The 26328-nt window shown below is 39.4% G+C and overlaps 3 protein-coding genes across 8 annotated transcripts in view; 2 read left to right on the forward strand and 1 right to left on the reverse strand.

Annotated features, from left to right (window-relative positions):
- The window catches only part of COG5 (component of oligomeric golgi complex 5), a 280119-nt gene extending 278761 nt beyond the window's left edge, over positions 1–1358 (reverse strand). Inside the window, exon 1 of the mRNA XM_021102595.1 lies at positions 975–1358. Coding sequence (XP_020958254.1) covers positions 975–1065 — 91 coding nt within the window. The 5' untranslated portion in view covers positions 1066–1358. The remainder of the gene's footprint in view (positions 1–974) is intronic.
- DUS4L (dihydrouridine synthase 4 like) lies at positions 1040–18963 on the forward strand. Of its 3 annotated transcripts, none has more exons than XM_021102600.1 (7): positions 1040–1238; positions 6231–6354; positions 9654–9775; positions 12130–12247; positions 13264–13386; positions 14857–15083; positions 16577–18963. In XM_021102600.1, exons 1-7 carry the CDS (start codon positions 1064–1066, stop codon positions 16834–16836), a joined length of 1149 nt encoding a protein of 382 aa, XP_020958259.1. In that variant the 5' UTR covers positions 1040–1063; the 3' UTR covers positions 16837–18963. The 3 variants fall into 3 exon arrangements, with proteins under 3 accessions (XP_020958259.1, XP_003357562.3, XP_020958260.1); XM_003357514.4 differs by having other exon boundaries at positions 1113–1386; XM_021102601.1 differs by lacking the exon at positions 1040–1238 and adding an exon at positions 1416–1771.
- The window catches only part of BCAP29 (B-cell receptor associated protein 29), a 45192-nt gene continuing 38605 nt past the window's right edge, over positions 19742–26328 (forward strand). The window contains exons 1-3 of one of the 4 annotated variants that reach the window (XM_021102602.1): positions 19742–19817; positions 20258–20364; positions 25194–25294. In XM_021102602.1, the coding sequence (XP_020958261.1) occupies positions 20273–20364; positions 25194–25294 (193 nt within the window). In that variant the 5' untranslated portion in view covers positions 19742–19817; positions 20258–20272. Of the gene's footprint in view, positions 20163–20257; positions 20365–25193; positions 25295–26328 lie in introns of all 4 variants that reach the window. The other 3 variants (XM_021102603.1, XM_021102604.1, XM_021102605.1) reach the window with 3 other exon arrangements.

Genomic DNA, 26328 nt, shown 5'->3' on the forward strand with positions numbered 1-26328 from the left:
GAAACAAAATTTTTTGAACTTTATTCGTTCATTATTTTGGTCTACAAATGTGTGCATATCCTTCTTACTGAGATGTTCAATTTAAAACAAAATCACATATTCTGCACCTAATGTGTGCAACGTACTGTTGTTAAATCTGTAGAGTATAAAACGAGTTTTACAACGCAGTAGAAAAGATTAAGTACAGAAGTGATTTAAATACAAAGTAAACCGTGATGGAGGTTAGAGAAGAAAATTGAAAACAGATGAGAAGGATCTTAAAAACTTAAAACTTTATTCTGAAGGAAAACAGACTTGAAGCATGTTAACTTCAGTAACGCAGTTTTATGTGCTTCTCAAACGAACTATGTCTAACTTATTTCTAACAACTTCTGTCCAAAACTATCAATAAACCTGCTTGCTACATTCAAAACATTGTGAGTAATCCCAGCCTGATTAATGCTCCGAACCCTCCCCCACGTGTGGCTGTGGATAAATGCCCAGTAAAAAAACAAAGCCGAGCTTGAAGTTGGGCCACCTGTGTAGTCCAAGAATTCATTAACAGAGAGAATGTTTCCAACTTTACTTAAAAATGAGGGCCGCTTTCATTACGCGCTTATCTGTTCCATGTCTTACTGTTCAGGGAATAGGACACTTCAATCTTCGGTCAAGAATTGCGGTAGCAATGGGCCGCTGCGTATGGGAACTCCGAACATCAGCGAAGCCCCAAGCGCGTGGAGGGGAGACTTGAAATGAGGAGCTTCCATAAGTCCAGTATCCCCCAGGACACCTGGAAGCCAAGGGGACAGCAAGTCCCTGGGTAAAGAGGTTGGCAAGGCCAGCACCCAGACGCCAGGGGGCCGGGCGGAGGGGAGTGGTCAAGTAGAGACAGGAAAACTTTCTGCAAAGCGACGGCTCGAGTACACCACCCGGGCCCAGAGGCGGAAGAGAACAGCTCCCCAGACTCCCTGCCCGGCCAGACCCCAACTTCTTACCGTCCTGCAGAAGCTCCCTGACTGCCGCAGCAGCCGTTGCAGAGCCCAGAGCCTTAAAGCCAGCCCCAGCTACGCCGCCGTCACCTTCCATGTTGGCAGGTGCGGAGGTGATGGCGTCAACGGCGGCCCGCCCCGCCCAGGTGATGACGCAGAATCTCGGCGCCACCCGCTCCGCCCGGCCCGCGACTCCCCAGCGGCGTGGAGAATCAGCTGTGCGGCGCCCGCTGGGCGGATGCGGGCTGGGAATAGGGGACCCCAGAGCAGGTGGGTTCCGAGAGCCAGGCGCACGTGAGAAACCGAGATCCGGGGCCGCCGCTTTCCTCCGTCTGCTGCCGCGCTCCTGGGGCTGGCGGAGTTCCCTAGGCGGAAGAGAACTGAGCGCCGGAATGTGGCCGCAACACTTACCGCCAAAGCAAGTATTTAACCTAAGAGCAGGGGCGTATTGATGGAGGCAAGAGAAGAGAGCGGGGGTTTCTGGGAGTTTCGCTGCACAGCTGGTGGGAGTTAATAGCTACCCAGTTTTATCCGTAACGCGCCTTGATTGGCATTCTTGGGTAAAGGCAGGCGGGAAAAGCTTGGGGGGGAAAGTTGCCAGGGGGGAATAGTGGGGAGAATTAGGAGAGGTGAAAGTCATTGAAGTAGGAAGACTGAACCAGGAACAGACAAGTGGGACTCAACCTCTACCAACCCTTCCATCAGACGGTGACCTTACGCTTTATCTACCGCTTAGTTTCAGCCACGTGTTGTGAGCGACGCCAGACTTCTTGTTACAAATTGATGGATAGCTGTAAAATCATGTTAGTTCCCATTATATCTTCTCCATTGTTACATCTGCATTGTTGACCTCTCTTTGTCCCGCGATAAATGCTAATATGTTACCAGATCAACCACACATATGCAAGGAGGTTAAGCATTACTTCGTGAAAAGAAACATTAACTTTCTCTTTGTATATAGTATGTATACAGGGAATCGGCTTTTCCCAGCTCTAGAGCTAAAGGTTCTCTTGATTCTAACAGAATTTAGAGAATGTGTGGTAATAATACTTCTGCCAAAAGCTGTACGAACTACTGCATAAGCCTAAAAGCTTTAAGTACTCATAACAACTCAAGTAAGCAAATAGTTGTGCACTGCTTTAAGCTTTCTCTTGACTTTGTTTCAGAGGTTTTTCCCTAAATAATTTGTTTGATCTCAAGCATGTTGTGAATAAGATTGATTGTTCTGAATAGAGGTTATTCAGATTGCCAAGGGCAGTGTGCTCAGACTCACATAAGTTTCATATTCTGTATACACAAAATTTGGCTTTAATAATATTTGAATATTAACAATGACTTAAGTTTTATCTTTGAAGTATGGGTTGTTTCTCCTTCCCTGGCTTTTACATTGAAAGTTTTTAGAAAAGTTGCGTAATATTCATTCGATGAAGTGTTTCGAGTCCCAACTATATATACCAGCATGAATTTACAAACATTAGACTCAATTCCTATCTTATCCCAAAGGAGCTAATGGTGGGTAGAAACCCGTTTAAACAAATAATAATACCAGGTGCTTTGGAAGATGTGGATTGATTTATTCTCAAGTTTGGCTGCACATAAAAATCACCTGGAGAGCTTTAACAACCAATGATGCCTAATCGCAAAGATTCGCATGGAATTTGGCTGGGGTATGGTTTGGGCATCCTGCTTCTTGAAAGCTCCCCAGGTCCAGCTCCTGCTGATGTATTCATTCAGCAAAAATGTATTAAAGGAGTTCTTCCTAGTGCCATATACAGGGACTAAAGGAATGAAGAAGAATGAAATTATTCTTGCTAAAGTCGCTAATGACCTAGTTGCCACTGGACACTTTTTAGTGCTTACCTTACTTTTCCGTGATGTTTAAGATGCTTATTACCCTGGGCGTTCCCTGGTTCTCTAGTAAGCACTAGGCCCTTTCACCTCTGCAGCCCAGGTTCAAGCCTGGTCTGAGAACTGAGAATCCCCATCAAGCCACTGCTGGGACAAAAAAAAGAAAAGAAGGTGCTAATTCCCTCCCTCCTTTGTAAACCATCCCCTCTATTGGCGCTTTTGAATATCACACTTCAGGTTTATTCCTCCCAGCTCTAGAACTCATCTGTCTCTTTTGAATTCTTTTTTCTCTCTTTTACTTAAATGTTGGTGCTTCTAAAGGTTTCTATGAGGTGTGGCATCCACAAGTTGTTTGTCCATATTTTTAGTTTCCACATATTTTCTAAAGTTTAAAGACTCAGTGTATATCTCTAGTTTTTTTCTTGAGCACTGCATCTATATAACCAGTTATGCGGCATCACCACCTGGAAGTCCCTTGAGAATCTCAAGTTCAGTGTGCTTAAGTGTGAACCCATGTTTCACAAAGCCTCTTCCTCTTTCTGGTTCTGTTTTATTGATTGAAATTGCCATCCACCGAGTTTCTAAAGCCAGAAGTGTACACATCATACTCCACTTCTCTCTTACTACATAAATGCTGTGTCATCAAGTGATTTCCACCTCTAAATGTCTTGCTAATTTATTTTTATTTTTAAATAGCTCATAAATGTCTTCCCTTTTCTCTATCCTCACTTCCAGAGTCCCATTACACATGGCCTGGCCTACTGCAGTGGTCTTCTGACTGATAGTTTACCAACAGTCCCACCCCCTCCAGCGAAATCTTTCTAAAACAGAAATTTGATCATGTTATTTCCCTGCTAAAATTTTTCTTTTTTTAATTTATATAATGATTTTTATTTTTTTCCATTATAGCTGGTTTACAGCGTTCTGTCATTTTGCTGCTGTATAGCATGGTGACCCAGTTACACATACGTGTATACATTCTTTTTTCTCACATTGTCATGCTTCATCATAAGTGACTAGACATAGTTCCCAGTGCTACACAGCCGGATCTCATTGCTAATCCATTCTAAAGTCAATAGTCTGCATCTATTAACCCCAAGCTCCCAATCCATCCCACTCCCTCTTCTTCCCCCTTGGCAACCACAAACCCATTCTCCAAGTCCATGCTTTTCTTTTGTGTGGAAAGGTTCATTTGTGCCATATATTGTCCCTGCTAAAAATTTTCAATTACAACTAATATACAAGGAGAGAAAAAACAATCTACACAAAAATACATGCCCATGGAAGTATGTCATATGCACAGGTTAACATGTTGAGTGCATATGTAAAAATCACCCACAGAGGTAAAAACATTGCTGAGAACCAAGGCCCTGCAGTACAAAATCTACCAAAACTTAACCTGGTATCTAAGACCCATAACTAATAAGGCCCTCTCATGCCCTCTCTAGTTACAACTCAAGCAGTGCTGAACTATTATTAATGGTTCACTGAAAACATCAAGCCTTTTCAGGCCTGCATGGCTTTGTATGCATTGTTCTCTGTAACTGAACACTTCCCCATCTCCCACATAGTGTCAGCCCAAGCTGTCCCTCCTGTATTGTTGACGTCCCGCACTTATATAGACAGTTAATTCTTCAGTGTTTAAATTGTGTTTGATGATGTGTATTAGAGTTGTTGTGTAAGTCTAACTCTTAATACACCGGAAATGTATTTTCATCTGTGTTCCCAGCATGTAGTAGGAACTTAATCCTTGTTGAATAAGATCAACTGGGATTCAGAAAAGATTGTCAAGAGTCATCAGGATGGAGGATTATGAGTACACTGAGTATGAGGGGAATCAACATGTGCTTAAGGTTTAATTAAAGGTACAACTTAGTTGACACACCTGTAGGAGATGGTGAGTGGAGAACAAGCCACAGGTTTCTGACTTGAGTGCATGGGGATGGATGGTGATGGCATAACCAGGATATGGCATGAAGAGAGAAGAAGCAGGTTTAATTCATGAAAAGGCAACTACTTTCTTTTTCCTTTATACTTTACCAATGTAGGTGGCTTACATCTTTCTAATCATGAATTTTAAAGAAACAAGCTAGTAACTGTCTAAATTCTTATAACAGTAAGAAGATAAACAGTGATAAACTGATTATAAGTTTATCTTATTCCAGCTGTACATCCTATCTAAGGAAATTGAAATTGATGGTTGATAATTTAGGTTCCATCAGTACTTTCAGGATTAGCCAAATAAAAAATCGCATGTTGAGCAATTAGACTTTTCTGAAGTTGCCCCATAAGTGTTTCTCAGTTACTAAGGATGAAATTGGAATATGGAAAGCAGTCAACACTATTGAATGATAGGATCTTAAGTACAGCAACTCTAAAACACTTAGGAATTACCTAATTTAATCACTTGACCCTCTTTGGGTGTACTATGCTTTTAAGTGATTACAATTGAAATTTTCAAGAAATAATACCACATTTAAATTTTTAAAGTTTTAAAAATAATAACATTGGAATTCCTGTCGTGGCTCAGTGGTCAACAAATCTGACTAACATCCATGTGGACACAGGTTTGATCCCTGGCCTTACTCTGGGTTAAGGATCCTGCATTGCTGTGGCTGTGGTGTAGGCTAGCAGCTGATTCGACCCCTAGCCTGTAATCTTCATATGCCATGAATGCAGCCCTAAAAAACAAATAATAACATTAAACACATCAGTATATCTCTCTCTCTTCCCCCCCCCCCCCCCGCCCCCGGCTACACTTGAGGCATCCAGAGCCATGGGTTGGACCAGCGCCACAGCTGTAACCAGAGCCACAGCAGTGACAACAACAGATCCTTATCTTCTCAGCCACAAGGGAACTCCCAAACATACCTGTGTTTTTTCTAAACACTAACTACTTAAAGTCCTGTTAATGCCATTTAACTTTCCTGGATAAAACAAGGTACTTCAAAATGCCAGACATACGTAGTATTATATATGAAATGATTCAATTAAAATTTTTTGATTTCTCAATGCCAAAATAATATGGAAAAACTAAAAAGTAATGTGGAAAATCTTAGTATGCATTCTAGGAAAAGTTATTTACTACATCACCACATCCTGAGCATTTATTAATTTGAGCAGAAAATGTTATTATAGTGAGTTAAGTATAGATTGAAAACTGTTAGTATTTGATTTGAACAAACATAATTTGTACAGAATAATCATCATAATTTCACAGGGTGCTGAAAATTATATGTGGCTTATTAATAGAGTCAGAATTCTGTAGTATCATATTTGATACTGTGAAAAGAATGTGATAAGATTCCTAAGCCCACAAGCATAATGAAAAATATAAGTTCTTGGCAATTGAAATTGTAAGAATGATGAGATTCATCAAGTGAAAGTAACTTTTCTTAATGCAAACTTTTTCAGATTTGAAACAAATCTGTGTTCATGAAGAGTGCCTACACAACATGTCAAGAAAAAAAGATCCAATCGAATTGTTTCATTCTGGGCAGCTGGTAAAAGTCTGTGCTCCAATGGTTAGATATTCAAAGTAAGTACTGTTAAATGGCTAATGAATTAAGATGTGATTTCCATCTTCTGCTCTGACTTTGTAAGACCACCCACCACATGAGATCTTCAAATGCCCAGCTTTGGGATCATAATCCAGGCTCAAGTTCTGGTGCTACCACCTGCCTGGTATGTGTATGACCTAAATAGAATCAGACAATATTTGTCTTTTTGAGACTGACTTAATTCACTGAGCCTCAAGTGAATTCAGTGAGCCTCAAGGTTCACCTGTGTTGTGCCATGTATCAGGATTAACTTCCTTTTTAAGGCTGAATAATATTCATTGTATGTATATTCTACATTTTGTTTATCTATTCATCCGCATTTTACGTTCCTTCTAGCAGTACACAAGAATTTCAGTTTCTCAACATTCTCATCAACATGTTATCTGCTGAGGGTTTTGTTGTTGTTGTTCATTTTGGTTGTATTTGTTTGTTTTTTGGCTTCGGAATGCATAAGTTCCCAGGCCAGGGCTCTAACCCTTGCCATGGCAGTAACCCTCACCACAGCAGTGACAATGCTGGATCCTAAATCACTAAGCCACAAGGAAACTCCTGTCAGTTTTTATGTGTATTTTTCTAGTGATGTGCTCATTGGCCATTTGTATATCCTCTTTGGAGAAACGTCTGTTCAAGCCCTTTGTGTGATTTTGAATCAGTTTGCCTTTTTTTTTTTTTTTAAGTTGTTTTGGTTTTGTTTACTCTTGAGTTTTGAGTTCTCTGTATATTCTAGATACTACTGTTTTGTCAGATATGTGGTTTGCATATATTTTCTCTCAACATGTAGTTTGTCTTTTCAGCCTCTTAACAAGGGCTTCTGGAGAAAAGAACTTTTTTTAAATAATGAAGTCCATTTTATCAGTTTTCCCTTTTGAAAATTGTACCTTTGTTGTCGAGTATAAAAATATTTCTGTAGCTCTGGATACTGAAAATTTTCTCCCATGTTTTTTTCTCAAAGTTTTCTAATTTGTGTTTTACGTTTATGATTTTGAATAATTTTCATTTAAGTATGAGATTAGGCTGGGGGGGTTTGTTTTGTTTTGTTGTTTGTTTGGTTGGTTGGTTGGGTTTTTTGTTTTTTTTTTTTTTGCTTTTTAGGGCTGCACCTGCAGCATGTGAAAGTTCCCAGGCTAAGGGTCAAATTGGAGCTGTAGCTGCTGCGAGCCTACACCACAGTCACAGCAATGTGGAATCTGAGCCGGTCTGTGATCTACACCGTAGCTCATGACAATGCTGGTTCCTTAGCCCACTGAGAAAGGCCAGGGACCGAACCCACATTCTCATGGATACTAGTCAGGTTCTTTACGTGCTGAGCCATAATGGGAACTCCCTGAGGTTCATTTTTTTGGTCTATGGATGTCTAATTTCTCCATCACAATTGTTGAAAAGGTTGTGTTTCCACTATTGACTTACTTTTGCATCTTTATCAAAACTTAGTTGGGTATGTTTCTGTGGTTCTTTTTCTGCTTTCTCTGTCTAATCCATTGATCTGTGTCTTTCTCTCTGCCAGTACCACACAGTCTTAATTACATAGCTATAAGTCTTGAAATTAGACCAAATCCCACTTTGTCTTTTTCTAGTTCCTTTGCCTTTCCAAGTAAATTTTAGGATGATCTTTTCTGTATCCACAAACAAATATTGTTGGAATTTCCATAAGAATTAATTAAATATGTATACCAATTTGGGGAATCATTTTCTGTGTTGAGTATCCTCATGAGCACAGTATGTCACTCCATTTATTTAGATCTTCTTTGATTTATTCCATCAGTGTTGTATAGTTTTCAGCCTACAAATTCTGTACATATTTTGTAAGGCTTACACTCTGTTATTATTGTACTTTTAATTTCGGTGTCCATGAGTTCATTGCTGGTATATAGAAGTAAAATCGCTTTATGCGTGTTGATCTTACATCCTGTGAACCTGCTAAATTAACTTATTGGTTCTAGGAGGTTCTTCTTATAAATTCCTTGGGATCATCTAAGAAGACAATCATGTCATCTGCAAATAGAGATAGTTTTACCTCTTCCTTTCCATCATATGCCTTTTATTCTTCACACCTTATTTCACTGACCGGAAGTTCCTGTGTTGAATAAGAGCAATGAGAGCAGATATCTTTCCCTTGTTCTTGATCTAGGTGGAAGGTATTCTGTCTTTGACCTTTAAGTATAATGTTGACAGTGGAATTTTTTGTAGATGCTTCTCAATAAGTTGAGAAGTTTCCATGTTTTTCTGAGTTTGTTGTTGTTGCTTTTTTTTAATCATGAATGAATGAATACTGTTTTGTCAAGTGCTTTTTCTGCATCAGTTGGTGCAATCATGTGATTTTTTTTTCTTCTTTAGCCTTTAATAGGGTGGATTACAGTGATTGATTCTGAATATTGAAGCTTCTGCTTTAACTAGCTTTTTCTGACACCACCACAGCAGGAGAAGGTTGAGAAAGCACGACCTCATTACTTTCAGGTGGAGGCAGGAGTCTAGCTTTTCCACATGGTCTCCTTTGACATCCTGGGGGCATGAGGCTTCTCATTACTGCTGAGGAGGGGTGAGAGTTCCAGCTCCCCATGCAGGGGGAGGCTTGGTAACTGCTGGGCGATGATGAAAGTCTGGCTCTTCGCTAGGCATTCTCTGACACTACTCCCTGCGGGGAGTGGGGTGGGAGGAGAGAGGAGGGCACAGGGCACCTCGCTACTGCCTGCTAAGTATCGAATTCCAGGCTCCCCACATCATGTCCACTGATACCCTCTGTGTTACTGGCCAGCAGGGATTGAAGTCCCAGCTCCCTACTTGGTCTTCTCTAACACCACGTAGAAAGGTAGAAGTCTGGGCTCCCCACTCGACCTTTGCTTGTGGATGTGGGAGCCGTGTTTTTTTCTCTGGTGTTAGGCTGGAGTAGAGCCATTGTAATCTCAAAACTTTTTGCCCCTTTCCTGGTCCTTTGGTTAGAGAGAGTAGGCTCTTGCTGAGGCTGTTGTTGTCTCCAGGATATCCGAGGCAAAAGAAAACCCAGAGAACTCACCATTGTTATTCCTTAGGTCCTGCCTGAGGTCACTAGCCCGTCTGCTCTCTTCTCTCCACGTTTCAGAGTTGCCTTATGTTTATTTTACATATAATACCCAGAATTTTTAGTTATAGGAAGAAGGAAGAATGGGGAAAAGTACATCCACTGCATCTTCCCATAGGCAGAGCTTTCCCTAAATATTTAATAATTAACTAAATTAAACTCTGAAGTATGCAGGATTATGATGTTTTCTAAATGCCTAATTAAAGTTTTATGTGCTCACAGGTTGGCTTTTAGAACACTCGTAAGAAAGTACAGTTGCGATCTGTGCTATACACCAATGATAGTTGCTGCTGATTTTGTCCGATCCGTAAAAGCCAGAGACAGTGAATTTACCACAAACCAAGGTATGTGAAAGCCAGAGTTTGCTGCCTTTGTAAAACTTAAAAAAAACCCTTTCAACACTCTTTTGTCTAATCAGAGACAACACAATTTAGAAATTTTAAGATCTTTTGATTTTTTTGTATGTTTTAATAAGTTTTTAAAAATACATTTTTATTCAGTGCCTGATAATATATCAAAGTGTAGGTCAGCCTTCATTAAGGCCTCCATCCTCTCACCTGGACTCTGAGATAAGATTCCTGTCTCACAGCCTCTGGTCTTACCCTATTCCAAACTATCCTCCAGACAGCCCCAAGTGACCTTTCTAAAATGTACATTTGATCACTTTTTTCCCTGTTCAAGATCTTCCTCGGATCACTCATTGTTAAACGAGTGGTTCTCAAAGTGTGATTTCCCCAAACATCATTATCTGAAAACTTGCAAGAAATGGAAATTTCTGGACTCCAGTACAGGCCTACTGAATCAGAAACTCTGTGTTGAGCAATCTGTGTTTTAAAAAGCCCTCCAGGTGATTGTGAACTACCAACCTAAAGAGTAAAATTCCTGCCCCTATGGATAATATGTGAATTTCTTTATGATCTAGCCTCTGAATACATGCTTTACAACTTTACCTTCCACTAGTTTCTCTCCATGGCCCACTGACTTTATAAGTTATTGTTGAGTCCCTGAACATGCCCTAATCTTTCACACTGCTCTACCTAGAATGTCCTTAGTCATGCCTGTGCCCCAGATCCCTATCTCTCTGGGAAAGGACTGTTCATGCTTCTTAACGCTCTCAAGTTGTGGCCAACAAACTGTCCTAGTCACTGTCCCTTCATGTCCTTTCTCCTAAGCATGTACTTTCTGTTGCAACTCTAATTTCTTCTCAGACCTGTCTCCCCCACTAGACTCCTTGAGAGTTGGAACTATGTCTTATTGATGTGTCCTCAGCTTCTAGCACTGAATTGAAAATGCGTTTGACCAAATATATTTAAATGGTTGTTAAATAAGAAAAAAGCAAACTTTGCTATTCTGTGATAATCCATTCCTATAAATCGGTGGACTGCCATAGAAATTCTGAATCAGGAGTCCCTGTTGTGGTTTGGCGGTAATGAACCCGACTAGTATACATGAGGACACAGGTTTGATCTCTGGCCTCACTCAAGTGAGTTAGTCCAGCGTTGCCTTGAGCTTTGGTATAGGTCACAAATGCTGCTCAGATCTGGCATTGCTGTGGCTGTGGCTGTGATTAAACCCCGTAGCCTGGTGACTTCCATATGCTGCAGGTGTGGCCCTAAAAAGACAAGGAAAAGAAAAATTTTGAATCATTGGAACTACAGTGATACCCAGAAATCTAAGAAAATGTGTCCTTTAAAACCCAGGGAGGCTCTAATACATTTGGCTGTATTAAATTTTAAACTTTTATATGTAAGAAAAGAACACAGATATACTCAAAGACAAACGAAAAACTGGGGAAAATATAATATTTATGATAGAGAGCAGGGCTGATTTCTTTGTTTTAAAAAAATTTTAATAATAAAAAAGGGACAACTAAAAGAAAAATGGTGTATAGAGAACTGTGCAAAGAATATGAAGAGGGAGGCCCCAAATAGAAATATGTGGTATTGGGTATATAGTGTAAAATAAGTTGTAAGGGAACCACAGCTGTCATCCACATTGGTGTGTATCTGTACTGGTAAACTTGAAAGAAAATTTCGTAGTATCTTCCAGAACGTTAGATGCCTGCCCAACAGTTATACTCCTTGGAATTTACTCTATGAATATACTCATAAAAGCGTGTATATGAGAGTATCCTCATCACAGCATTGTTTGCAGTAGTCACAAGTGAAAAACTTTCTAGATTCTCACTGTACGGCCCACCCATTTGCAGTGGAATATGCCACTAAAAAGAGGAAGACAGGCTGAATACAGGTCCCAGATACATCCGGAGGAAAACACAGTAGGCATAGCAAAGTACATAAAATGTTCGCATTTGTTTAAGTTTTACAGGTATAATCGCTTCTTGGCCTTTTGGCTAAGATCAAGTGAAGTTTTACAGGTATATGTAAAATCGTTCTGGAATTCATTAAGCTAATTTTCATCTTTCAGAAAGAGGTCTGTTTGGCAAGAGTGTTAATAAGACTTTTCATCTCATCAAATTGTGTACATTAGAATTTATACCAGTGTAAATTGCATGATTGCATGTAGTTTAAAATATTTTAAATTATTTTAATGCTATCTTGTTTGAACAGATCTTCTTAGGCTAAAAATAGTTATTTTATACTGCACAAACATTAGAATTTATCTCTGTGTGTGTGCGCGTATGGTGTATATGCGTGTGTTTCTGTGAATTTTAATGTTGAGCTATTCATTTTATCAGGTGATTGCCCATTGATTGTTCAATTTGCTGCTAATGATGCAAGACTTCTATCTGATGCTGCTCGTATTGTCTGTCCTTATGCAAATGGAATAGACATTAACTGTGGTTGCCCTCAGAGGTAAAGCTCAAAGAAGTTGGAAGAATTTTCAAAAAGATTACAAAAAACCTATGTGAATATGGTAAACTATCATTCTGGTTTTCCAAAACTTACAAAATAAGGAAAATAAAGAACTTGAGCTCTAAATAAAAAGAAAAAATAAGGAAATATTATTTAGAAATCATGGCTAAAACAGTATGTAGACCCTTAACAAGTTTTTGTCTCATCTCATCACTATAATTTTTTTGTGGGGATCTGCCTTGAACCTCATCCATAAGTAGTTATGTGAGAGTCTAATGTTTAAAATGTATTTTTACTGCTATGTCATACATACTTGCTCTAAACACTATAACTGTGATTTGGGGAAATCACCACTTTCTTCTCTTACTTCAGTTGTAAGAATACCTTCTTATAACTGACCTTTTCTTTCTATACCATAGTTATTTGGTTGAGTCTGAGTAACTGGGTGTTGATAAGATGTACTTAATGTGATGATAATATCCTTACCTTCCTGGCACTATACTAGATTATCTGTCAATAATTTAACAAGTGTTCAAAGAATAAAAGCAAGGTTTTATGTATAGCATAATCCAAAACAGATTAGACATACTTGTGTACTCATTAGGAGAATTCAGTAAGCTTTTTAGTGGTGTTGGAATGCTGTAAGTCAAAAATATCTTTCTACTCTTAAGATTAATAAAACTTCTTGTTATGTACAATAAACATCAAATTTGGAATTTAAAAAATCTGAAGTAATTGCAATTAATTACAAATACTTAAATCTGTTTTGGTTGAATGAACTTGAATTTTCCCACTTGCCAGTGCAAACTGTTTCCCTAAATACTCCTTAATCTGGGAACATGTTTTGCTAATCTCAGTACACTTAGAAATGTTGGATCTATGAATTTTAAAAATCTGGTTCCTTTCCACATTGCTAGATAGAGAAATAGATAAATGCATTTACAGTGCTTTTAGAATTTGTTATCTTGTCTTCCAGCTATTTACAATGTATTTGTTGTTGTGTTTACTTTTTAAAGGTGGGCATTAGCAGAAGGTTATGGAGCTTGCTTAATAAACAAGCCAGAGCTTGTTAAAGATATGGTGAAACAAGTGAGGAATCAAGTGGAAAATCCCAGATTTTCAGTATCTATTAAAATAAGGTAAAGATAATAATTTAATCTATTGACAAGATAGTCCATTACTTAAGAAATAAAAGAATATTCCTTTTTTTTGGCGGGGGGGGGGTGTTATGGCAGATGGAAGTTCCCAGGCCAGAGATCAAACCTGTGCCACATTAATCACTTGAGCCACTGCAATGACAATGTTGGATTTTAATCCACTGTGCCACAAGAGAACTCCAAGAATATTCCTTTTGTCTGGAGTTCCCATTGTGACTCAGTGGGTTAAGAACCCAACATAGTGTCCATGATGATGAAGGTTCATCAATCCCTGGCCTCACTTAATGGGTTAAGGATCTGGCATTGCTGCAAGCTGAAGCACAGGTCACAGATGCAGCTCAGGTCTTGCTGGTGTTGCTGTGGCTGTGGTGTAGGCCAGCAGCTGCAGCTCCAATTCGACCTCTAGCCTGAGAACTTCCACATGCCGCAGGTGCGGCCCTAAAAAGAAAAAGAAAAGTTTTGAAAAAAAGAATACCCTTTTTGTCTGGGGGTGTGGAGATATCTGGTATATGAAAATATTGAAACAAGACATTTAGCAAGTGAAAGATAACCATAATTTTTATTTATGATCCAAAATGCCTACCTCTCTGTATCTTTAACAAAAATTAAAATATTTTTAATTATTTTTATTAAAATTATTTTTTATTAAAAACTTTTCTTTATTAAAAGCTCTTTCTCAAAAGAAACTTTTTCTGTGTACTATTTAATTAATTAATGCTAAGAAACAGTCCTAATACCCAGAGTAGAAAATCAGAATATTTGCACTAAAATTTCACAATGAAAAGAAAATAAACTAGAAATTCATTTTTTGGTATTTCAAGATAAATTATTATAGTCCTCCCACTTAAGGATTGGGGGCATGCACAGAAAATATTAAGATAGCAACTTTGTTTTTGTTTTTTTTTTTTTTGCTATTTCTTGGGCCGCTCCGGTGGCATATGGAGGTTCCCAGGTTAGGGGTCCAATCAGAGCTGTGGCCGCCGGCCTATGCCAGAGCCACAGCAACTCGGGATCCGAGCCGAGTCTGCAACCTACACCACAGCTCACAGCAACACCGGATCGTTAACCCACTGAGCAAGGGCAGACACTGAACTCGCAACCTCATGGTTCCTAGTCGGATTCGTTAACCACTGCACCACGACGGGAACTCCAAGATAGAAACTTTGAATTCATCTGTGGCAATACTTCAATGAATTTTTCAGTTATCAAGGCAAAAAGAGAGGAGCCCTAGGTAAAACTAATTTGTCATCCTATTATTGTCGGTAGTGAAAAAACTAAATTTGAGGTCTTGAACAGGAAATGATTCTTGAACCTTATTGATAGTAGCACGTGGTAATATATGCTATAGTAAAGCTAACTAAATAACGTCTTAGATAAAACAGTTTTAGTTTATTGATTTTAGTGTTAAGATTTGTGTACTGTGAAAAAACAGATATAATTTTGAAATTATAGGATCCACAGTGACCTTACAAGAACTGTAGATCTCTGTCGGAAGGCTGAAGCAACAGGAGTTTCCTGGATTACAGTCCATGGAAGAACTGTTGAAGAAAGACATCAGCCAGTTCACTATGAGGCCATTAAAATAATTAAAGAAAGTATGTCTATACCTGTAATTGCTAATGGAGACATCAGAAGCTTAAAAGAAGCAGAAAATGTGTGGCACATGACTGGGACAGATGGTAAGAAATAAGTACTTGAGTTTTTTGTCTTTTAATTAGCAAAAAAAATTAAAGAGTAGGGATAGCAAAGTCATGTTAATGTGATTTTCATTATTTTCCTTTCACATGGAGTCATGTTTTCCTGTTATACCTATTTAAACTAAGCAGTTTATTTAAATGATGTTAATTCTTCTAACAGATTATTTTAATCGGGGTAGGTTAATTCAGTTTACTTTTCTGCCACCATCTCATCCAGTGAGGGACTAGTTAAGAATCTTCCACATAGCCTGTTAGTAAAATAAAACATAGAATAGAAATAAGAATTAAGGAATGCGAGTGGTCACAGAGCCAGAAAAACCCCAACTGTTCTGGAGTTTCATAATCTCCTTAAACTTTGTCTTACCAAGCCCTGTGATACCTATTGCTAGAAAATCCAAATTTACCCTAAAAAAAAAAAAAAAATCCTAAAGACTAATTTTTTAAGGTATAAGTCTTCTAAAAAAAAATAAAAAATATACTGTGGAAAAATAGATATAATTTTGAAATTATAGGATCCACAACAATCTTACAAGAACTGTAGATCTGGGAGTTCCAGTTGTGGCTCAGTGGGTTAAGAATCCACCTAGTATTCATGAGGATGCAGGTTTGATCCCTGGTCTCACTCAGTGGGTTAAGGATCCAGTGTTGCTGCAAGCTGTAGCAGTGTCGCCAGTGTGGCTCGGATCTGGCGTTGCTGTGGCTGTGGCATAGGCTGGCAGCTACGGCTCAGATTAAAGTAGCTTGGGAACTTTCATATGTTGTGAGTGTGGCCCTAAAAAGATCTAAAAAAATTTAAAAAGTGAAAAAAAAAAAAGGTCAGAGTTCCCATTGTGGCTCAGCAGCAATGAACCTGACTAGTATCCATGAGGACACGGGTTCCATCCTTGGCCTGGCTCAGTGGGTTAAGGATCCGGGATTGCCGTGAGCTGTGGTGTAGGTGGCAAACACGGCTCAGATCTGGCATTGCTATGGCTGTGGCGTAGGCCGGCAGCTGCAGCTCCGATGTGACTCCTGGCCCAGGAACTTTCACGTGCTCCAGGTATGCCCCCCTGAAAAAAGTTTGGTGTTCCTGCTACAGCACAGTGGGCTATGAATCCAACTGCAGTAGCTCAAGTCCCTTTGAAGGTGCAAGTTTAATCCCCAACCCAGGGCAGAGGGTTAAAGGATCTGGCATTGCCGCACCTGCAGCATAGGTTGCAGCTGTGGCTCAATTTCAGTCCCAGTCCTGGGAACTTCCATATGCTAGGAATACAGCCATAAAAAAATAATAATAGTAAAAATAAGTCTATGAGTTCATCTAAACTTAATTGGTTTATAAAAAGTATCAAATTGTTTATTAAGAATTAGACTAATATTAAGGCATTGTGAAATCTTGTATTAAGTTATTTTTAAATATTCAGTTGGTTTCATTGAGTTTGACCTTCTAACTATGAGTTCTTAATGTGTGGACACATGTGATGTGCTTTAATTTGTAGGTGTGATGGTTGCAAGAGGACTATTAGCAAACCCGGCCATGTTTGCTGGATATGAGGAAACCCCACTGAAATGCATCTGGGACTGGGTTGACATTGCTCTTGAACTTGGAACTCCTTATATGTGTTTCCATCAGCATTTAATGTACATGATGGAAAAGATAACTTCAAGGCAAGAAAAGAAAGTATTTAATGCTTTGTCTAGCACATCTGCAGTCTTGGATTACCTTACAGACCATTATGGGATTGACCGGTCTTCCTAAATTAATATATTCTTCATTTTATACGTGCAGGGAAACCAACCAAGGTCACATTTTGGTTTTTACTTTGAATCATTGGCTCCCAAACATTAGTATAAAAACAGTGCCCTGAGAGGATTTTTAAAAATCATTCCTAGATTGTGATTCAGTAGATCTCTAGGGTGGACCCAAAATTTAGTTTTAAAGAAGACCGCAGGTGGTTCAAACATTGACAAACATTGCTTTGAATCCTATTATTGATTAGAAAATGTGAGAATTTTTTCCCTAATCATGTTTTTAACATTTTTAAATAAAACTTTTTATTTTAATACCACAAAGATGACTCATACAGTATCTGTAAGTTGACATGAAGTATGTTTTAAATGAAAATAAGTGCCAAAAATTGAGAAAATAAACACCAACATCTCTATAAATGAAAAAGAACAAGAAATTCTGGATAAAATTGCATTCAGGGCTTAAATTAAAAGTATACATTGGAAAATCAAACTGCCACTTCCTAATTCATGAATTCCACACTCAAGGTAATTGTCTTAAATTGTATATAACAGGGATTAACTGGAGTTCCAGTTGTGGTGCAGTGGAAATAAATCCAACTAGGAACCGTGAGGTTGCTGCTTTGATGCCTGGCCTTGCTCAGTGGGTTAAGGATCTGGCATTGCCGTGAGCTGTGGTGTAGGTCGAAGACAAAGCTCAGATCTGACGTTGCTGTGGCTGTGGCGTAGGCCAGCAGCAACAGCTCTGATTAGACCCCTATCCTGGGAACCTCCATATGCCAAGGGTGCGGCCCTAAAAAAACAAACAAAAAAAGGCAGGGAGTTCCCGTTGTGGCTCAGTAGAAGCAAACCAGACAAGTCTGTGAGGACACAGGTTCAATCCCTGGCCTGACTCAGTGTGTTAAGGATCCAGTGTTGCTGTGAGCTGCAATGTAGGTGCTGTAGGTCGAAGACGAGGCTCGGATCCCAAGTGGTTATGGCAGCTGTAGCTCTGATTCAACCCCTATCCTGGCAACTTCCATATACTGCAGGTGTGGCCCTAAAAAATATAATAATAAAAGCAAATAAATAGTATGTAACAATTTGGTTAGATGTGCTGTTTTCTATGTTTAAAACTAAGATTCCATGAATTTTTTTTTTTTTTGTCTTTTTCTAGGGCCTGAAATTCTTTAAGTGACATTAAATTTGTCACATTTTGAGGCTTCTAGATCCTTAGAAGATTGAGAGCTATTTCCATCCCCACATCCTAAGTATAAAAAGTTTGGTAGCTAATCTGGATATGATTACACAGTCAGTCCCTGGTGCTAGACAATTTTGTATATGGGATTTGAGGATCCACAGACACTCCTATCTGTGAGAGACCTGGAACCAATCCCCCAAAGATACCAACGGGCAAATGTATATTTGAAGTATTATTTCCTGGAGAATGGCAACCAGGTTTTTATTTTTAATTTAAAAACCTAATTTTCATACACTGTTTTTAGTAATGTTATTTTTAAGCCTTTCAGCAGTTGATGTTTTAACTTTAAAGTTCCATGGTTTGGGAATATACTAGTAGAATTTTGTTGGTGGTGAATGTGCTACTGCAGGAGTTATCTTGGGTTAAAATAAAAGTTCCATAATTAATATACTCATCTATTATAACTAAAAACGGTTATAAAGAGACTATAATCTAAAACAGTTTAGTTCAAGAGTTTGGGGATATTAAATGAATCCATTTTAACATAAGCACTGTGTTGCCATTTTTTAGGCACATTCTTTGCTCTCATTTCTGTTTATTTTTAAATTACTCAATGAATTTTATTACATTTATAGTTGTACAGCGATAATCACAACCAAATTTTATAAAATTAGCGGGATTTTTTAAGGATAACCGGCTTTTTCATTAAATGTAAATAGTGTATAAGCAAATAGGAAGCTGTAGTCAAAACTTAAGTCATTTTTTATGTTTGCAAATACTTCAGTGTTGTGAGAACAACAGCGTAATTAAAGGGCACAGCTTTTCCAAGGAACCGGTGTAGAAAGGCAAGGAGTCTAAACGAATTTTTTTTTAAGTTCCTCATGGTTAATTTTGTGTTGTAAATTTCGTTTCTATGTAATCAAGTATATTTGTGAGAAGAAAAAGCACTGACTTAAATGTGGTCTTTTTGTATTCAATAACCACCCCCCTTTATTTTCATCGTTTCTTTAACGTTCTCAAAACAATTGTCTCTAGCATAATACCTTTCATGTGCGTTAATAACAGGTTAATACTGGGGAGAACCGTTAATAACTTGAGTATATTCACGCAATTTGAAAGCCCGTAAAATAGTAATTGGAAGAATAAACCCATACCCACATTGTTTTCCTTTCCTGTCAGTCCCCAAACATCACCCTATAATGTATTTCCTCTTCCCAGCCATTGAACAAGAGCAGAAAACGTTACACGAAGTGTGTTTTGACGCTACATTCTTAGAAGAAAATGCGGCCCAACTACCCAATCAAATTACTTTGCTGTTTTAACATGGCCTAACTCGGGACCATGAAACTACCTATGGCAAAATACGAACCAGGAAAGGGGAGCGTTTTAGACGCGTCCCCTGAACTAGCGGCACCCTCACCAGTGCTCCCGCTCAGGCGCCTTGCCCCAAGCTCTTTCCGAACGTCGGTTAACCGCACCCCTACCACGGAAACAGAAATTTTAAGTTGGCTCTCGCGCATAAGTTGTAGTTGGGAGCCCCAAGCACGGGATCGAAGAGTCAGTCACCCACGAACTCCACCACCAATTAGAAAACAATTATTGCTAATTATCGTGTTCGCACCTCCAACCTCGGTCGGCGGGGGCGGGGACCCAGGCCCCAGCGGGGAGAGGGAGCGGGCGGCTCGGCGGCCGGGGCTGGGGGCCGGGTCAGGGTGGGGCGCGCCCCGCTCCCCTCCCCCCGCTGCGGCGTGTGACGTCCCTCGCGTCGGCGGCCGCGGAGCAGCGCGGGCAGCCGGGCGGCGGCTGGCGGGGTAAGGCCCGGCGGGGGCCCCGGGGGCCGCGGTGCCCGAGGCGGCGTGGAGCGCGGGGTCGCGCCACTCCCCCCCGCGCGGTTGGGCCACGGGCCTGGTCTTGCCCCCGGCGCGTTCGCGGAGCGGGAGGGCCCCCAGGGCGCGGGCGTTAGCGGAGGGTGCGTTAGGCTGCTGACGCCGCCAAGGTGGACGGGAAGCACGGCCGCGGCGCAGCCAGGGCTCCCGGGCCGGTTCTGCACAGCTGCCGGGGAGGTGGAGACCCGGCCTCCAGGCCCATCCTTGTCCTGCTCCCTCCCCTCTGGCCCCGCGGCGGATCACCGCCGGGCGCCTCCGGTTTAGGGGAAGGTCGGACGGCGGCGGGGAGGGAGCATTGTTCCCCGGGGGCTTGGCCTTTAACCCAGAAAGGCGGCAGAGTAAAATAAAATGTTTTCTCTATTTAGGTGTGAAGAAAAAAAATGACACTTCAGTGGGCGGCTGTTGCGACTTTTCTTTACGCTGAAATAGGACTCATTTTAATCTTCTGTCTACCTTTTATTCCTCCTCAGAGGTAGGAAACCTCCAAATCCTTACAATAATCAATTTACCATTACCTCTTTAGGTGGTTTAGTGTGTCGTGGAAAAATTTTCAGATTAAGAGTTTAAGTGATTATATAAAAGGTGCTTTTAAGATAAACTCACACACCAATTAGGTAATGTATAATAACCATATTAAAATATCACTTTATATAAAAGTTATATGTACACATAACTCCATTCTAAAAGGAAAAGGGCGTAGGCCTTCTGGTTCTGTTGATTAATAGATGTAATAAAGCACTAGTCATACTTTTGACACCTGCCTTGTCACATCAGCTTTTACCTTTGTTTTATTGACCTGAATTAGAACTATGAACTCAATAAAAGTAAATGGTAAATGATGTTTCCAGGACAGCATGGATGCAGAAGTGGTTTCACTGGGACAGTGGAATGACGATTTGAAACTTAAGCTTAGGAGTTCTGTTGTGGCTTAGCTGGTTAAGAACCCCACTGGTGTCCATGAGGATGTAGGTTCCATCCTTGATCGCTCAGTGGGTTAAGAATCCGCCTTTGCTGTGAGCTGTGGTCTCAGAGTTGGCTAGGATCTGGGATCTGATAGTGGTGCAGCTGCAACTCTGATTCAACCCCTAGCCTGGGAACTTCCATATGCCACAGGTGTAGCCCTGAAAAAAAAGAAAGAAAAGAAAGAAATTTAAGCCTATAAATGTTTCTTAGTTTTGGCCTCACTAGTTCATTAATGTTTGTTTAATGGCACTTTTACTACTTTATCGTCACACAGAATTAATGAAAATATATTATAAATGCTAATAAAGGACCTTCACAAGGCTTTAAATACTATTTTAATTGAAGCCTTGGATCCACTTATTCAGTTTTCAATCCAGATTCCATGATGAAATACTTGTATAAAAATGTTGCAAGACAGAAGTTCCCATTGTGGCTCAGTGGAAATGAATCTGACTAGTATCCATGAGCATGCAGGTTTGATCCCTGGCCTTGCTCAGTGGGTTAAGGATCCAGCATTGCCTTGAGCTGTGGTGTAGGTCACAGACACAGCTTGGATCCCACATGGCTGTGGCTATGACATAGACCAGTGGCTATAGCTCTGGTTCAACCCCTAGCATGGGAACCTCCATATTGCTGCTGGTACAGCCCTAAAAAGACCAAAAAAAAAAAAGTTGCAAGAGTTCCCTCTGTATTCTGGCACAGTGGGTTAAGAATCCAGTTGCAACAGGCTAGGGTCATTACAAAGGCACAGGTTCAATCCCCAGGCCAGAGCGATGGGTTAGAAAGGATTCAGCGTTACTGCAACTATGGCTCAGATTCAATTCCTGGACCCACAGGTACAGCCATTTAAAAAAAAAAAAAAAAAATGTTTCATGACATTTGTTCACATGAAAGAAAATCTTTCATAAATGAGATCCTAAAGATAACCTACTCAAATTTAGGAAAATCCTTTGACCAGAAAAGACTTATGAAAGTTTTTATCTACACTCAGGGTCTGATAATCCTTCACAACTTTTAACTTGCATCTTTCCTGCCTGGATTTCTACTCACTTCTGTATTTATCTATTAGCTGTGTCATTATTTTTCCTTACAGAAGAGAAAATTATACCATAAGAAGGGGTCTTCAGGATGATTTTATTCAACCCATTCATTCTTTTTTTTTTTTGGACTGCGGCATATGGAAGTTCCTGGGCCAGGGATTGAACTGCACCTCAGCAGTGACATGAGCTACAGCAGTAAAAATTTGGTATCTTTAACCTGTTGCACCACAAGGAACTCCCTCAACCCACTCATTCTGTGTACAATGGCCTAAGGTTATCTAGGTGATCTGTGGCATTTCTGGACAAGAATCTGTCTTTCAGCCTTTCTTTTCCATCATCCTATCTCTTATCCTGTTAATTTTGTTTCAAATCCTCAGTAAGACCCTGTTAAGTTTTTTGGCAATATTTGCAACAGTAGAATCCTACATTCAAAAGAAAGAAACATCTGACTTGTAAATAAGGCTTAAGAATTGACAGAGTTTTTCTTGTCAGTTGATCTTTTCTCCATGAAAGATGGCCCATAAATTATGGATCATTATCTTCCTGCCAAATATAATTTTTTCCTATCCTAATCAAGTAGCTATTTGATAGATGTGTGTATATGTACATACATTATATAAATATATTCTCGTATACAAATGTACATAAGAAAAATATGTATGCATACAGATCATTTACGATATGTTCTTGCTGTGTGTATCCACACCTTTTCATCTTTATGTGTATAATCACCATAGTCTTCAAAGAAAAGCCTTCAGTCTTCAGTTAATTTGTCTGTCTACTTTTTTCTCACATAACCCACTGGTTAAAGACACATGCTCAGAGAGTTCCCTTGGTGGCCCAGTGGGTTAAGGCTCTGGCATTGTGACTGCTTTGGCTCCGGTACCAGCTGTGTGGTGAGTTTGATCCCTGGGCGCAGACCTTCCACATCCTGCAGGCTTGGCCAAAAACAAAACAAAACAAAACAAAACACATACATGCTCAGAGGTCAGACTGCCTGAGTTTGCATGCCAGCTCTCTATGCTATTATGTGAGCTTGGGTGTTTATTTACCCTCTCTGGCCAATTTCCTCATCTGTAAAATTGAGGTAATATGGGCATCCACCTCTTACGGTGGTTGAGGTGATTCAATGAGCCAAAACATGTAAAAGTGCTTACAACAGAACTATAATGAGGATTCCATATAGTAGCTCTTATTAGCTTTTCCTTGAATTAGCCTTATAAACTTCTAGTTGTTCCCTGTAGGGGATCTGTTTTGTGCTCCCTTTTTTACTGTCAGTTTATTTGAAATGTGACTTTGCATTTGGACCTAGATCAAGGTGTTGCCGCTCATGTGTTCTTTCTAAAGATGCAGATTTCTGTAATGTAAAATTTGAATAGTGTCCTTGGTTCAGAAGCATAGAAGCAAAAGAAACTGCATCTGTATCAATCTCCCTCGCTCCACCAATGTCATGTTATTAATTAGAGTTGTTTTCAAAACATAATCTTAAAACTTTTTATTTTTTTAATTAATTTATTTTTTATTATTATTATTTTTTTTTTTTGCTTTTATTTTAGAGCCCCACCTGCGGCATATGGAGGTTCCCAGGCTAGGGGTCCAGTCGGAGCTACACCTGCCAGCCTACACCACAGCCACAGCAACTCGGAATCCAAGCCGTGTCTTCGACCTACACCACACCTCACAGCAATGCCAGACCCTTAACCCCCTAAACGAGGCCAGGGATCGAACCCACAACCTCCTGGTTCCTAGGTGGATTTGTTTCCGCTGCACCATGACAGATACTGCTTAAAACTTTTTTAAGTTGTAAGAATTTGACTGTTTGCTTTACAGAATACACCTATACCGTAGCTCAAGGCAACACTGGATCCTTAACCCACTGATCGATGCCAGGGATCAAATCTGTATCCTCATGTATGCTAGTCAGATTCATTTCCCCTGAGCCACAATGGGAACTCTGTGTTCCTCATTTTAAATGCCCTTGTGCAAAGATTGTTACACTTCGAATTGTGCGATGGAATACTTTGTCACTCATTGCCATTTATTTATTTATTTTTGTCTTTTTGCCTTTTCTAGGGCTGCTCCCGCAGCATATGGAGGTTCTCAGGCTAGGGGTCTAATCGGAGCTGTAGCTGCCGGCCTACCCCAGAGCCACAGCAACTCGGAATCCGAGCCGTGTCTGCAGTCTATACCACAGTTCACGGCAACACCGGATCCTTTAACCCACTGAGCAAGGCCAGGGATCTAACCCTCAACCTCATGGTTCCTAGTAGGATTTGTTAACCACTGCGCCACGACGGGAACTCCACTCATTGCCATTTATAATCGATGCTTTTTTACCACACTTTCTTTGATTATATTGTTCATTCTATCTAGACTATTTCCCTATTTCATTTTCTCCATATTTAGATTTTGATCTGGGTGGTAATTACATGGGTATATAGATACATAAAAATCCATCAAGGCACATATTTAAGATGTGTATAACACCTCAGTGATTTTTTAAATTACCTGTGGTAAAAGTAGAGAAGCTCTTTTACTTGAAGTAGATGTTAAAAATGAATCTGTTATTTTTATTTTAAAAAAATAAATAGGATAGAGAGTCAGATCTCCCTACTCCTGAAGTGTTGCTAGTTGTTAGGAAAATAAATATTTGTTATTTCTGAGTTATTATCCTTATTAGGGAAGGTATAAACTGATAACTTCTATCAGGAGTTTAACATTTTGCTGTAAGAACTCCTTTTTAAGATTTTGATCATATATATATATATATATTTTTTTTTTTTTTTCTTTTTGGTCATGTGGAAGTTTCCAGGCCAGGGGTTGAATCAGAGCTACAGCTGCCGGCCTACACCACAGCCACAGCAACCCTGGATCCAAACCGAGTCTGTGACCTACACCATAGTTCATTGCAACACCGGATCCTTACTTCACTGAGCAAAGCCAAGGATCAAACCCTCAACTTCATGGATACTAGTCGGGTTTGTTAATGCTGAGCCACAACAGGAACTCCCAATGTGTGTTTACTTTCAGTTATTTTTACTTTAGAATATTTAAGCCACGAGACCAAAGATAAGCAAATGTCATATTATTATAAATTTGCAAGAAGTTGTCCTATATTTCATGAGACATTATTTTTGATAAGAACTGATAATTCTCTAATATGACATAAAAATTTAAAATTTTGTCATTCTTTTCACTCACTACATAATTACCAAAGTGTTAATTCAGTATTTAGAAAGGTATCTGAAAATTTTCTTTTAATTTTTGTTAAACCTAATGTAATCATATTGCTTTACAGATGGCAGAAGATTTTTTCATTTAGCGTCTGGGGTAAAATTGCAACTTTCTGGAACAAGGCTTTTCTTACTATTATAGTCCTATTGATTGTTCTATTTCTAGGTAAGTACTTGATTCCTTCTTTGACTAAGCTTAACTATAATTGTTATTATCATTATTATTAATGAATTCATTAGTTTTTATTTAAGTTTATGGTGCCTTTGGTATACAGTTGACCTTATGTTATATAGTATATTGATAGCGTATAGACTAGGTAATTGATATATTGATAGGTAATTGATAGATATTACTGTTCTGTATGCTAAGCATACATTTCAGCAGAGTACAATGGTTTTTCATCTCTTTGACATTGTTTTAAGATTTATATGCAGCGATACATAGCCTAGTTTTCAGTTAGCAGTTATACAATTCTTTGTTATTGTAGGGACCTAGGCACCCATAGGGCCTAGCTGTTAGGGAGACAAACAGAGGAATAGAATCAGTAGGCCCTCAAAAGGAGTTTTAGATGTAGGGTGTGAATCTTGATTGAATCCTGATTGAAAAACAACGACACAGACATTTGAAGACTACAAAAATTTGAGTGTGGACTAATTGTTAGATAATATTGAGGCAATTATTGTTAACTTTAGTTGTTATAACAGTGTTATTATTATATAGCAGAAGTCAGCAACCTACAGCCTGCAGACCAAATGCCTATTTTTATAAATAAAGTTTTATTAGAATATAACCACGTGTATTTGTTTATGTATTATCTGTGCATGTTTCCATGAACAGCTGCAGAGTGGGAAAGCTGAAACAGACCATGTGGTCTAAAACCTATCTGCCCTTTATAGAAAACATTTACCAATAGCTGTAACATAGGCGTATATCTTTATTCTTAGGAGCTGCATGCTGAAATATTTAGAAGTAAAGTGTCATTATGTTTTCAGCTTACTTTCAAATGGTTTTAAAAAAAAAAAAAGGACAAGTACAGCAAATATGGCAAAACGCTAACAATTGTTGAATCTATGTGGTGGAAATATGTTTATTATACTAGTTTTTCAGCATATTTGAAAATTCATGATAACAAGTATCTTAGAAATTAGAAGTAGACCTTTAAGGTTCTTGTCAAACCGGAAATTCCATGATTCTAAATA

Source organism: Sus scrofa, chromosome 9 (genome assembly GCF_000003025.6).
Source record: "Sus scrofa isolate TJ Tabasco breed Duroc chromosome 9, Sscrofa11.1, whole genome shotgun sequence".
NCBI lineage: Eukaryota > Metazoa > Chordata > Mammalia > Artiodactyla > Suidae > Sus > Sus scrofa.